Source organism: Megalobrama amblycephala, linkage group LG17 (assembly GCF_018812025.1).
Source record: "Megalobrama amblycephala isolate DHTTF-2021 linkage group LG17, ASM1881202v1, whole genome shotgun sequence".
Taxonomy (NCBI): domain Eukaryota; kingdom Metazoa; phylum Chordata; class Actinopteri; order Cypriniformes; family Xenocyprididae; genus Megalobrama; species Megalobrama amblycephala.
The window spans coordinates 4,809,770-4,824,809 of NC_063060.1; the positions used below are offsets into that span (position 1 = coordinate 4,809,770).

At 35.3% G+C, this 15,040-nt stretch overlaps 1 protein-coding gene across 1 annotated transcript in view; it reads left to right on the top strand.

Moving 5' to 3' along the window:
- The window catches only part of scn12aa (sodium channel, voltage gated, type XII, alpha a), a 74,578-nt gene that overhangs the window by 22,073 nt on the left and 37,465 nt on the right, over positions 1-15,040 (top strand). The window contains exons 4-8 of the mRNA XM_048162616.1: positions 178-267; positions 2,582-2,710; positions 9,910-10,001; positions 10,127-10,369; positions 10,939-11,002. Of these exons, the coding sequence (XP_048018573.1) occupies positions 178-267; positions 2,582-2,710; positions 9,910-10,001; positions 10,127-10,369; positions 10,939-11,002 (618 nt within the window). The remainder of the gene's footprint in view (positions 1-177; positions 268-2,581; positions 2,711-9,909; positions 10,002-10,126; positions 10,370-10,938; positions 11,003-15,040) is intronic.

A 15,040-nucleotide genomic window follows, 5' to 3' on the forward strand; every position in this document is an offset into this window, starting at 1 on the left:
TATATTATATTATATTATATTATATTATATTATATTATATTATATTATATTATATTATATTATATCCAAGTTCAAATTACTTTTCTGCATCCTGTTTTTCAATTTTAGAAATTTAATTTGAATGGTATTGAATAGTGCACAATCCTGAACTGCTGCTCATTTCCTTAACTTGTTCACTTTGTTTAGCTTGTTCATCATGTGCACAATTTTGACAAACTGCTGCTTCATGGCGATGTCGGATCCTCCGCTGTGGACCAAATACCTAGAGTAAGCAACACCTTTACTCTATTGACCTGTTTTTAAATGTTTAAGTGTATATATATTTAAAACTACAGTGAACATTTTGTATTTTACTACTGCCATCGCAACTGCATCATTTTGGTTATCTCTAGTAGAGAGATTTGTTCACCGTTTAAAACTCTACTAACAGCTGCATATTTACTTTATTTGCATTGTAAGGTTACAACCTATTTTACTTATAAAATGATGCATTTCTGAGTGAAATAGGATATTTAATGAGAAATCAATGTACATTCATTTTGTGTTGACTTTAATGCGCAAGAATATAATGTTAGCATCCATAACAGGGTTTCTGCAGGTTTTATGAAGGTAAATTTAAGACTTTTTCAAGACCTCTTTCCCCCGGTTTCACAGACAAGGCTTAAGCTAGTCCTAGACTAAAATGCATGTTTGAGCTGTTTCTACTGAAAGCAACTTGTACTGGCATGTCTTAAAATATGTCAGTGTCATTGTTTTGTCTCAAGATGCACACCAGTAATGATTTTTCTAGTGTACGTTTATAAAAGCTTTTTAAATATCTGAATTGATCTAAGGCCTAATCCTGGTTTAGGCTAAGCCCTGTCTGTGAAACCGGGCCTTTAAGTCCAAGTAAAGAAAATTTAAGGAATATATTGAATGGAAGAAAATATATCAGTATGTTCTCTAAATGTAAATGTCTAGGGAGAAACACAATGAGTTGTATTAGCAACACTTCAGAATTTGAAAATACAACTTCCAACAGATTTTCATTACTTTTTTAATTATTTTACAAAAAAAAAAAAAGTAAATAAGTAGCTTGAATCACTCTGCTCCCAACCACTGGACATAACTTTTACTATATCTTCTGATCTCACTGCAAAAAAAAAAGTGATGTTCTTCCTCAGTATTTTTGTCTTGTTTTCAATGCAGTTGTCTAAAGATTCTTAAAGGTGCCCTAGAATCAGTTTTTACAAGATGTAATATAAGTCTAAGGTGTCCCCTGAATGTGTCTGTGAAGATTCAGCTCAAAATACCCCATAGATGTTTTTTTATACATTTTTTTAATTGCCTATTTTGGAGCATCATTAACTATGCACCGATTCAGGCTGCGGCCCCTTTAAATCTCGCGCTCCCTTTTAAGTAAACGTAGCAAAGCTGTTTAGATATTTGTATTGGAAAACAGGACAAAAATACTGAGGAAGATATTAATTTTTTTGCAATGCTTGCAACATTTAATGCCATAACTTTATGAATTTGAGACTTTCTGCTTTGATTTAAGAACTTTTTAAGGACTTAATTTGTGTAAGGTTGTTTTTAAGACCCTCAGAAACCCTGCATGTGTGCTTCAGAATGTGTATTGAAATGCTAAAAAGAGTTTTCGTCTTAATTTAATGCTTTGCTAGGGTCCTGATAACCACATTGGTAAGAGTTGCATCATCATAAGCCTGCTGTCGCCATTCTGCCTGCAGCACCAGGAATGCCACATTTCCATGATGTCACTTCCTGTTATGTTTTGAAGATGAAATTGTTAAATTTAAGCTAAAGCTGCGTAGCACAAGTTTCCGGTGTCTAAGCCCTGGCCTAGATTTTAACAGATGACTGGAGTTTCCATATTCACTGATTATGTCTCTTGATACTCTAATACAAAGCCACGATGAGTCTGACCCAGCTCCAATAAAACATCATATGCATGCATGGAATAAATTTTTAAGAGACTGAATCTGAGCATGCAGCATGTTAACAATTCACCACTTGCATCAAAATAATCACTGTGTGAATGTTAGCCTATGTATGTATGTTTAAAGGGGTCCTATTATGCTTTTTTACATGTTCAACTTTCTTTAGCGTGTAATGTCGCTGTTTGAGCGTGAAAAAGTTCTGCAAAGTTGCAAAGTACAGAGACACTCCAACGGGAGTTATTCTCTATATCAGTATCACTGTTTCTGAACTCCCTGAAATGCCTCCATTGAGTTTCTTCCAGCAGAAATAAACACTTACACGCCTAACACGCTCAAAATGCTTGACCAAACACACACTGGTCCAGGCGACCAATCAGAGCACATTGTGCTTTTCAGAAGGAGGGGCTTCATAGAGACAGGAACTAAAAAGAGCGTTACTGACAGACTGGGAAGAGAGGAGCTGCAACAATGGAGAATATGAGGACAAAAATGTTTTTTTGAACATTCAAGCATGAAAATCTGTTCTAGTAGAGCTCAAAAACATAATCAAGACTTAATAGGTCCCCTTTAAAAAAAGTCCAGTTAGTAGTGACTGGTAACACAGCTCACTGTAAATAGTTCATGCTTCTCTTGTATTCTTTCAGGTATACATTCACTGGCATTTACACATTCGAGTCTCTGATTAAGATCTTAGCCAGAGGGTTCTGCATAGAGCCCTTCACCTTCCTCCGAGACCCATGGAACTGGCTGGATTTCAGTGTCATCGTCATGGCGTGAGTGTGACATTTCATTTTTATTAATGGATAAAGACTAAAAGAAATGTCTGTTCTGAAAGCTGTGGTTCAGAAATCATAATTTACTGACCGTTGTGTCATTCCAAACTTGTATGACTTTCTTTCTTCTCTGGAATACACATGGAGAAGTTTAGCTTAATGTTCATGCTGCTCCTTTACGTGTACATTTATGCATCCAAAGTGCCTTACAAGAGGCAAAAAAGCATCAAAGGGCCAATAATATTCATCATTTACAATGCCAGGTATGTTTAAGGGTGTGGGGTGGTTAAGTGGTTAATATAACAAATGTAAAAAGAGAGAAACAGACTTAAATTTAAGTAGTTATTCACTGAAATGTTTGCCCTCTGACAGACCTCTGAAATCTCAGTGGAACTTTTTTGTGGTAACAATTTATGGTGACGTAGTTACACGTTAATATAGTAATAACAGTAAATGACGCATAATTACAAGTAGCTAACCCTAAACCAAACCCTAACAGTAACTCTATAGTAAGTACATGTTTATTAAAATGACTCGTTACTTGAGTACCTTAAAATAAAGTGTAACCCTTTTTGTATGTATGCCTTTTAAACATATTTGAATGAAAATGTGAACAAGGGTTTACAAACAAAATAACTGACTGTTCTTAACCCATTTGTGCCCAAATTTTTCTGAATGGTTTCATGCATATAGTCCTGTTAAAGGTCCCGTTCTTCGTGATCCCATGTTTCAAACTTTAGTTAGTGTGTAATGTTGTCGTTAGAGTATAAATAAAATCTGTAAAATTTTAAAGCTCAAAGTTCAATGCCAAGCGAGATATTTTATTTAACAGAAGTCGCCTACATCGAACGGCCAGTTTGGACTACATCCCTCTACTTCCTTCTTTAATGACGTCACTAAAACAGTTTTTTGACTAACCTCCGCCCACAGGAATACACAAGAGTTGCATTTGTAGAGTGTGTTTGTCGCCATGTCGTCGAAACGCTGTTATTTTCATCCCGCAGTCCAATCACCGGGTCTGATTCCGGCTCAAATTGATAGGGTAAAATTAAAGACATGTTTACAATAACACTGAGCGCGTGCATCTCCACGTTATGGTAAGAGGCGTGACCTTTCGCTAAGCTGCTGTCGAATCACAACACAGGAACCGCTGGCACAATCAGAACTCGTTACGTATTTCTGAAGGAGGGACTTCATAGAACAAGGAAGTCATCAGCCCGTTTTTATGACAGTGGAAACAGCGGTATACAGATAAGTAAATTATGTGAAAAATACTGTGTTTTTTTACACGCGAAACATGAACACATGTTATATTGCACACTATAAACACAATCAAAGCTTCAAAAAAACACGAAAAACAGGACCTTTAATAGTGTCCTATGTGAACATGTTCTGCATTTATTTTCCCCTTTTTTTTTTTTTTCTTTTTTTTTTTCTTAAAAAACTTGTTTGAATGTGCGGCAACTATAGTTGCTGGTGGGCAAATATGTTGTATGTACCCCTCAATGTAAAATTCGAATAGGAGGAGAACATTTATGCATCTAACTCAAAATAACTGCTTTCAACAGATCAACAGATCAATCAAAGTTGAAGATCATTTGAAGTGAACACAAAAAAGCTGCATCTAATTTATAATCTCTTGAATTTGAAAACAAAACAAACAACAAATCCGTTTGTTTTAAAGTGGTGGAACATAGTGCAGAACAAAGTGCAGCCATTAAGTTGCTCCAACAGAGCATTGTGAATAAAAAAAAGTTAAATTACATTGTTCATTAGAAAAAATTACATCTATATGTGACCCTGGACCACAAATATATAAGTTGCATGGATATATTTGTAGCAATAGCAAACAATACATTGTATGGGTCAAAATTATTGTTTTTTTTTTTCTTTAATACCAAAAATCATTAAACATGATCTTTACTTAATATCCTAATTAAGATATTTTGTAAATTTTCTACTGTAAATATATAAAAAAAAAAATTTGTGAGTGTATATACATTGTTAAGGACTTCATTTGGTCAACTTTAAGGCAATTTTCTCAATATTTCGATTTTTTTTGCACCTTCAGATTCCAGATTTTCAAATAGTTGTATCTCGGCCAAATGTCATATCATAACAGACCATACATCAATGGAAAGCTTATATATATTCACCTTTCAGATGATGTATAAATCTTAATTTAAAAAAATTGACCCTTATGACTGGTTTTGTAGTCCAGGGTCACATACAACAAACAAACAAAAAATAAATAAATTAAAAAATAAATATATAATATATAACAATATAAAATATTATGAAAGCAAAAAGCACTAAACAAGACAAATAACCTTGATTTATTAACGCATTAAACACAGTATACCCCATTTCCCCATGATATATGTACTTACAAGTCATTTGCCCACCGGCAACTATAGTTGCCGCTTGGACTTTTGACTAAATATACAAAAAACTATAGATCTCTTGTAAGATTTGTTTTGTTTGGATGATTCTAGAGACCCTCATGATTACGTAGATATATATATGTCAACAAAAAATTCCTAATATTAACATGAAAATTACTTTTATTTGGGAGGGTTTGCCTTCGCTATGCTTCCTTGAAGTAGGGGTTTGAAGTTGACAGCCTCATGTCACCTTTTTTTTGTTCTTGAAATCCTTTATTTGGATGTTTTCTTGCATGTCATTGAGAAGTAAAACATGGAAAACATCTAGAAAAAAACTTACAAAAGGAAAATGACAACCATACACTGCGGCAACTATAGTTGCCGGTGGGCTAAAATGGGTTAAAGTAGATAAGCATATCATATTCCCAAGAAATACAACAATTTGTGGAGCTGTCCTTGGTGCTGAACACCAAACCAAGGAGATAAGAGACTGGAGTTGAGCGGAATAGAAAGAGGGAGGAATCAAGAAAGATGTAAATTAAGGGACGCAGGTATCCAGAAAGAGATTTGTCAGGTGACCTAAATATTCAGCATTACAGCTCAACCAAATCAGAGGAGTGGATTAACTGAAAGAGAGAGACAGACTACTGCAGGATGAACATTTCCCCTCATTAACAAACCGCTCTAGTTTGTCCTTCCAAGCTGTTTTCTTCTCATGCTTTGCATCTAAACTTTTGTAGGGTCAGATAAATGTCAGATGCACTCTTTCTCAAGACACCTGGACATTTGTGACCCACTCGTGCCCTTATGACTTACTACAAACATAATTAAATAAACAAAAAACATGTATAATAAAATTAATGGTAACACTTTACAATAAGGTTCATTAGTTAAACATTAGTTAATGTATTAACTAACATGAGCAATACATTTGTTAGTGTATTTACTAATCTTCGTTAACATTAGTTAATGAAAATGCAGTTGTTTGTTCATGTTAGTTCACAGTGCATTAACTAATGTTAACAAGATTTTAATAATGTATTAGTAAATGTTGAAATTAACATTAACAAAGATTAATGAATGTGTATAAGCGCAGTTCATTATTAGTTCATGTTAACTAATGTAGTTAACTAATGAACCTTATTCTAAAGTGTTACCCTATTAATTAATAATAAATATTTATTATTATTATTATTATATTCCTATCATTATGAGGACATTCCATAGGCGTAATGATTTTTTTTAATGAGCTAATGACGTTTTCTATCCTCTAACCCTAAACTTAGCCATCACAGAAAACTTTCTACATACTTACATTTTCAAAAAACATAATTTACTATGATTTATGAGCTGTTTTTCTCACGGGGACCAAACAATGAATCCACAAGGTCAAATATTTCTGATATTGCCATCCTTGTGCATTATGTTGTCTTCTGATGATGTTAAATTACTAATTATTCGTCTGTAAGCACACACAGTGGGAGCAATCTGCTGCTAGTGTGTGACACCAAAATATCCGCTCCGCTTGTTATTAATTTAGCAAAATGGTCAAAGCCCATAAAGCCCAGCTGATTAGATTATTGCGGTGTCTCTGTGTAAAGTCACGAGGGGACAGAGCTGATTTCAGACGTCATGTTCACTGGTGGCAAAACTCTTAACTAGAGAAATACCGTGGTGAAATGGAGTCAGCATATAACGATTTTAATGTTAAACTGTATGTACAGCATCTGTGACAAGCTGTTACCACATTAAATCATTCAAACAAAAATCACATGTACAATAAAGCACTTATAATACAAGTTTACTGTAACTTACACATGATATGCATACGGATATCAGGAAGGGACTGTTTTTCCAAGGTTGTTACAAAACATGACGTTCATCCGCCTAGACAAGTAGTCCTATAGGTAAAAAGGCAAATGAGAAACTTTATTAAAGTCCCTCTGTGGTGAAAATCAAGTTTTTAATGTTGTTTATGTCTATGTGGTGTTTTTAATATGCTTTAAGACAAACCATGTGCAAATTCATAATTAACACCATTGCTGAGTCTTTTCTCTTTAAAACTGCAGTGATCTAAAGACCCACGGTTTGAAATCACTGGTGTCTGTGTGACATCACAAACTAACTAGTAACCAATCACGTCAACGTGCTGGCGGGTATTAGCATATCATTAACCATGACCACTTTGAAGCAAATCAGGTAGATTTAGCAATATAGCAGGTGTATATATATACAGTACAGTCCAAAAGTTTGGAACCACTAAGATTTTTAATGTTTTTAAAAGAAGTTTCGTCTGCTCACCAAGGCTACATTTATTTAATTAAAAATACAGTAAAAACAGTAATATTGTGAAATATTATTACAATTTAAAATAACTGTTTTCTATTTGAATATATTTCACAAAGTAATTTATTCTTGTGATGCAAAGCTGAATTTTCAGCATCATTACTGCAGTCTTCAGTGTCACATGATCCTTCAGAAATCATTCTAATATGCTGATCTGCTGCTCAAGAAACATTTAATGTGTACAATTGTACAAAATATTTGTGTACAATATTTTTTTTCAGGATTATTTGATGAATAGAAAGTTCAAAAGAACAGTGTTTATCTGAAATCTAATCTTTTGTAACATTATAAATGTCTTTACTGCCACTTTTGATTGATTTAATGCATCCTTGCTGAATAAAAGTATTCATTTCTTTAATTTCTTTTCAAAAAAATAAAAATAAAAATTCTTACTGACCCCAAACTTTTGAACGGTAGTGTATAATGCTACAGAAGCTTTGTATTTCAGATAAATGCTGTTCTTTTGAACTTTCTATTCATCAAGGAATCCTGAAAAAAAAAGTACACAACTGTTTTCAACATTGAAAATAATCATAAATGTTTATTGAGCAGCAAATCAGCATATTAGAATGATTTCTGAAGGATCATGTGACACTGAAGACTGGAGTAATGATGCTGAAAATTCAGCATTGCATCACAGGTATAAATTACTTTGTGAAATATATTCAAATAGAAAACAGTTATTTTAAAATGTAATAATATTTCACAATATTACTGTTTTTACTGTATTTTTAATTAAATAAATGTAGCCTTGGTGAGCAGATGAAACTTCTTTTAAAAACATTAAAAATCTTAGTGGTTCCAAACTTTTGGACTGTACTGTATATTACGATGTTATGATGAACTATATGCCTTTCTCCACTGATGTTCTGAGTTGTTCAAAGCGTTTGTAATGATACTGATTGTTAGAAGACAGCTGTCTGACTCTGACATGGTGAATGGGAACATGGTTTGTGTAACATTAGCAACACATTATTAGCTGTTTGATAACATAGTCAAGTAAAAGGCTAATCATATTAATTACTGTTATGTGAGGGACGTTGTAAAAAAGCAATACCATTGTGCAGTGCTTACCTCAGTAGTTGACCGAGTGGATCTCTGAGCTCGTGCGAGTGAGTGGAGGCGGGGCTAATTAGCATATTCATAGATACGCGTACTAAATGAAGCAAGGGCGGTAGAGTTACAAAAAAGATGTAACATAAGTCTAAGGTGTCCCCTGAATGTGTCTGTGAAGTTTCAGCTCAAAATACCCCATAGATTTTTTTTTAATTCATTTTTTTAACTGCCTATTTTGGGGCATAATTATAAATGAGCCGATTCAGGGCTGCTGGCCCTTTAAATGCTCACGCTCCCTGCCCACGGAGCTCGCGCTTGCCTTAAACAACATAAAAAAAGTTCACACAGCTAATATAACACTCAAAATGGATCTTTATAAAGTGTTCCTCATGCAGCATGTCTAATCACGTAAGTACAGTGTTTATTTGAATGTTTACATTTGGTTATGAATGAGTTTGAGGCTGTGCTCCGTGGCTAACGGCTAATGCTACACTGTTGGAGAGATTTATAAAGAATGAAGTTGTGTTTATGAATTATACAGACTGCAAGTGTTAATAATGAAAATAGTGGCTCTCTTGTCTCCGTGAATACAGTAAGAAACAATGGTAACTTTAACCACATTTAACAAAACATTAGCAACATGCTAACGAAACATTTAGAAAGACAATTTACAAATATCACTAAAAATATCATGTTATCATGGATCATGTCAGTTATTATCGTTCCATCTGCCATTTTTCGCTGTTGTTATTGCTTGCTTACCTAGTCTGATGACTCGGCTGTGCTGCTCCAGACGTTAATACTGGCTGCCCTTGTGTAATGCCTTTCATAATGTTGGGAACATGGGCTGGCATATGCAAATATTGGGGGCGTACAACCCGACTGTTACATAACAGTCGGTATTATGTTGAGATTCGCCTGTTCTTCGGAGGTCTTTTAAACAAATGAGATTTATATAAGAAGGAGGAAACAATGGAGTTTGAGACTCACTGTATGTCATTTCCATGTACTGAACTCTTGTTATTTAACTATGCCAAGACAAATTCAATTTTTGAATCTAGGGCACCTTTAAGGCATGATAAATAAATATATTAAAAATATTTTTAAATATGTCATTTTGGTGATCAAAGATGAGCTTTAAGGGATAAAATTACTGAATACAGGGTGACTTTAACTCAATTAAGACACATTTTTATAAAGAAGAATTGATATAAGCACTTGAATAAAAATAAAATCTGCACATATTATATTTACACCCTCCTGAATGACATCCATTGCAAGTGCATTACTGTAAACCTGAATTTTGTTTTTTGAGGCACGAGTCAAAATGATTATCTTTGACTGAATATAAATCAATGCACTCTTTTGAAGAGGGGCTCAATCAGAGAATGACTGCAGTCTTTTTATTTCCAGGTATGTGACAGAGTTTGTGGACCTCGGCAACGTATCAGCATTACGGACGTTCAGAGTTCTGCGTGCTCTAAAAACAATATCAGTGATCCCAGGTGAGGGACATGTTCACTATCTGCTTTGCTTTTATACAGACTCTAGCTTCAGTAATAAGATAAAATGTGTATATTGCATATATTTGAATTTAATATTAACCTTCTTGTTTTTTTTACTTCTGTAGGTTTAAAGACCATTGTCGGTGCTCTCATCCAGTCGGTTAAAAAGCTAGCGGACGTGATGATCCTCACCGTTTTCTGTCTCAGTGTCTTCGCTCTGATTGGTCTACAGCTCTTTATGGGCATCCTACGACAGAAGTGTGTCCGTAGCCCCGCCCACTGCATTAACTCCACCTACCCCGGCAATGGGAGCTTCGTTTGTAACAATAAGACATGGCTCTCCGTCAAGGACTTCTTAACTAATGAAGGTTCAACTTATTTATATTGGATATAATGCTTCATATTGTAAATGTTAGGGGTGTAACAATTCAGTTGTTTTTTGATGCATTGATTATAAATCATTTCTTACCTAAAGCTGTGCTTTCTGTGCTCCCATTTGTATTCAGCGCATCACTACTCATTTGCATAAAGTTGAGCTCAAGTTGAATGCGTTATTTTTTTTATATCATCGCAAAATGTAAACTGTACTGTAAACTCTAAATTAAAAAAAAAAAAATTACTCTTGCATTGAACTGAAAACCAATGAATTGTGAATCAAATCGATTTGCTGTCAGCCCAAAGATTCAAACCCCTACGTTACATGTTAATATTTAAATGTTGAACAAGGTTCAGTGATCAGCGCTGAAAACAAATCAATGAAACTCACCATGATAACTTTTGTCAGTCAGTATTAGATTCTGTTAAGCTTACTGGATTCACTAGAGATGTTTAACATACTGATGAACTCTGTAATCAAACTGAATAGCCATTCACAGTGATTCTCATTCTGACACGTCTTGCAAAAGTCATTGAATTTTTCTCACTCTTGTTCCCTCAGACAATTTCTACAAAATTGAAGGATCCAAGGATGCCTTAATATGCGGATACACAAGCGATGCTGGGTAAGTTATCTGACTTATTACATTAGATACGTGAGAACTTCTAATTTAGAATTAAAGGGGACCTAATAATGTCCCTTCTACAAGATGTAATATAAGTCTCTGGTGTCTCCAGAATGTGTCTGTGAAGTTTCAGCTCAAAATCCCCCACAGATCATTTATTATAGCTTGTCAAATTTGCCCCTATTTGGGTGTGAGCAAAAACACACCGTTTTTGTGTGTGTCCCTTTAAATGCAAATGAGCTGCTGCTCCCGGCCGCTTTCCAAAAGAGGGCGGAGCTTTAACTGCTCACAACAACAAAGCTGGAGAATCTCACGCAGCCAAAATGAGGATTGTCAGTAACGGTGTTCAGCCTTACATTGTTCAAACTGGAGTTGACACTGATGGAGAGACTCAGGAAGAAGTTACAACTTTTAGAATGAAACTGGACGTTTCTGAATGGTTAGTGGATAAATTTATGTAGTTGCTGTGGAGTTGATGCAACTCATCGACTAGCATGTGCCGTCATGTTAATCTTTTGTTCAAATCCAGCGTTGAATTGATCATCATTTGTGAAGCTGTCCGGTGTAAAATGACGGCATGACAACAACACTCTAGTACAACAACTCTTCCTCTTCTCTAAAGCAGCCCAACATGGCCTCACTCCCTTTGTTGCGTGTTCTCGGGGGCAGGGTTTATGTAAATTTTAGGGTCAGTGTAGCGATTTCTGTAAAAGAAATTATCTCCCTTTGCATTGAACTTTTAGCGTCATAACTTTGCAGATGTTGTTTATGCTCAAACAGCAACATTACACACTAACTAAAGTTAAAAAAGTAAAAATCATAATCAAGGACCCCTTTAAGAATTTCTGTACAGGGTTACGACTACGAGATCTATCTTCAGACGTCGCGTGCTTCAGCTCGGCCTTATGTAGATAATCGCTCAGTATCAGATGAGCTCATTCAGCCTATTATCATTACTATAAAATGAAACACTCGTAGTGCAGCAGTAATTTCCATAAATCCTAAAAAGGGATGATGGTTTATCTGAGAACACACAGCGCCGTCTCTGCGTGTGAGGAGACAGCGGTCAGCATAGTGCCATGTGGCATATAATCAGAGGTCTGTGTTAACCTCAATCTCTCATGATATGACTAAATGAGCAGTCAATAGGAAGGTATGCTTTAAAGCCCTATATACTGTAATGTTAAGTAAAATTTGCAAAAAATAGAACTGCTAAATAATAATGGTTTTCAGGTTTCCCAAACCAGGGTGATTACTAGTTGTCTCTAATAAAAGTGAAGGTATATGAACATACAAAAATCATTGCTCTTAAAGGGATAGTTCACCTAAAAATTTAAATTCTGTCATGTTGTTCCAAACCTGTATGGGTTACTTTCTAGATATTTTGAAGCATGTTGGTAACCAAACAGTTGACGGCACCCATTGACTTCCATAGTAGGAAAAAAAAATACTATGGAAGTCAATGGCTACCATCAACTGTCTGGTTACCAACATTCTTCAAAATATCTTCTTTTGTGTTCAGCAGAAGAAAGAAATTCATACAGGTTTGGAACAACATAAGGGTGAGTAAATGATGACAGAATTTTCATTTTTGGGTGAATAAAATAAATTAAAATATATATTTTAGAAAATGTTGCTATACAGCTATAATGCCCTATTAAAGTGAAAGTGACAGTGAAAGTGACATGACGTGTAGTTGTGTACGGTGTCCCATACTTAGAATTTGTGCTTTGCATTTCACCCATCCAAGTGCACACACACAGCAGTGAGTATTGAACACACAAGGGCACCTCAGCTGTGGATAATGAGAGTGGAAGAGAGCGCTGTTCATTCACTCCCCCACATACATTTCCTGCTGGTACTGAGACTCGAACCCACAAGTCTAACTCTCTAACCTCTATCTATCTCTGTCTCTATCTAACCCCACTGGTTTAGCCCTCCCATATAGTGCTCAAACCAATCCTCATTTGAGACCTAAAAGGTAACCAGTCCACCACTTATCTTAACTAACCTCTAAGCTAATATATCTGCAGTGATTCTTCTATGGGAAAGAGGCAAGAGATTATGATGCACTTTCCTAAACATCTCAGATCATCAGCATTGATGCCTTGCATTGACCCAATTTCATTGATTATTCTCTTTAAAAAGTCCTATTTTGCTTTTTTACATGTTCATCATAAAAACATATTCTAGTAGAGAATTTGTGAAAGGGCATCAAATGGCCTATTTAAAGGCAGGGTAGGTAAGAAATTTTGTTCCAAATTTGTTTAAACCTTCTATATATATACATGCATAATTAAAATGTAAGAACTCTGATAAAAAGAGTATAAAAATCGAGTGACTCTAGACCGTTTAATCTGTATTAAACACAGCTCATTATTTCCATCCGGGACGAAACATAGGAATTGGCATAGGTGGCTGTCACTCTCTCGCAACCATGGCAACCACCCTTTTGCCACACATGACCTGCCCACTTGCGCGCGCACGTTTGATTTGGGGAATCCAAGAGGCATGGATCCTAGGAATACCAAAACAATGGCAGAGAAACAGCAAGCTAAATTCACAGTATCGGCCTATGCAGTTAGTGAAGGCAAACCAGGCAAAAAAAGGAAGACAGTAACAGTACAAGAAAAGGCAATGAACAAAAAGTCTTTGGATAAACAAAGAAATAAAACGTGAGTTAATATCGGCGTGGCTTTCCAGCGATGGCGAGAACTGAGGGAACTCAAGGGGCTGAAAAGTGACTCCTTGATGGCTTTATTTCTGCTGGACAGGTAAATCTTTCTTTTTGTATTTTGATCATACGTATTTTTTTGTTTATTTTTTCATGAAGCATGTGTCATTAGCACACGTAGCTGCGTAATATAGCTAACATAACATTACTTAGCGAGCCGTAGTAGAGACGATAAATAATGATAGCTATAGTGTTGAATTGTGCATAATTTTACCCTCTGTCTAACTCTTTTACCATGTTCACCTGTAAGTTTACCTGCACGTTTTTTTTCGCCTTTGTTTTGTTTTTATATTCTCTACCTATGTTTACTGATGTCTTTATCTTGTATCTGTGTGTGTCGTACACACTTTGTTGTATGTGTGTGTTATTATTTTGTGTCTGCAATGCAGTTGTGAGTTGATATTTGAGTGTATGTTACTCTGTTGATCTGTAGAACAACGTATATGTTATGAATCTTACACGAAATTCATCTTCATCACAGTGTAAATGATGGTAATGGAAAAACGTGTATCATGCAACCTGTTTTTAGCTTTGCCTTATAGATAACTAGCTCGTTAGCGAATCAAAAAATATATATTTTAAACTTTACCAATATCAATATGCTAGCTTGATAGTGAGTACTAAAATACATCTTGTTTGTTTATCTTCATAATTATAAAGTTATTTTTATTACATGTGATTCTGACATGATGTCACTACATGCACTGTGCTCCTTCCTCTCCGCTCGTCTCAGGTAAATAACGCGTCTTCCAGCTCAGTGGTCGGAGTCGCACGTTCATGCGTTTTGGGGGCGTGGCTTTGGAAGGAGCCCAGAAGGGAGGGGGTGGAGTGAATGGAAATAATGAGCTGTCTTTAAAACAGTCGTGAGAGGTCTACAGACACTCGATTTTTATACTTTCTTTTTCAGAGTACTTACATTTTAATTATGTATTGATATATAAATAAAGTTTAAACAAATTTTGAAAAAAAAATTTTATACATTTTTTTGCCTACCCTGCCTTTAAAGTCTTTAACCACTTTAGTGTTCAAATTACAGCAAAGGCTTTAGGAGAGCAAATTAATTTATTCATTTACGTAAGCCAAATAATTAGAATTACTTCATTAAAAGAATTCCACTTTAACGGAAACACTTTATCGTATACAATCCATGAACACTCAGTGGGGATTTTTGATTGTGCATAAACAATCTCACGGCAATAATCCGCTGAATTAAGAGCGAAAGTCCTTCATTGTGGGTCTCACTAACCATCAGTGTGGTTACCAGCAGTGTGCAGGGACATAATCCTGCAAATCCCAGCAACACT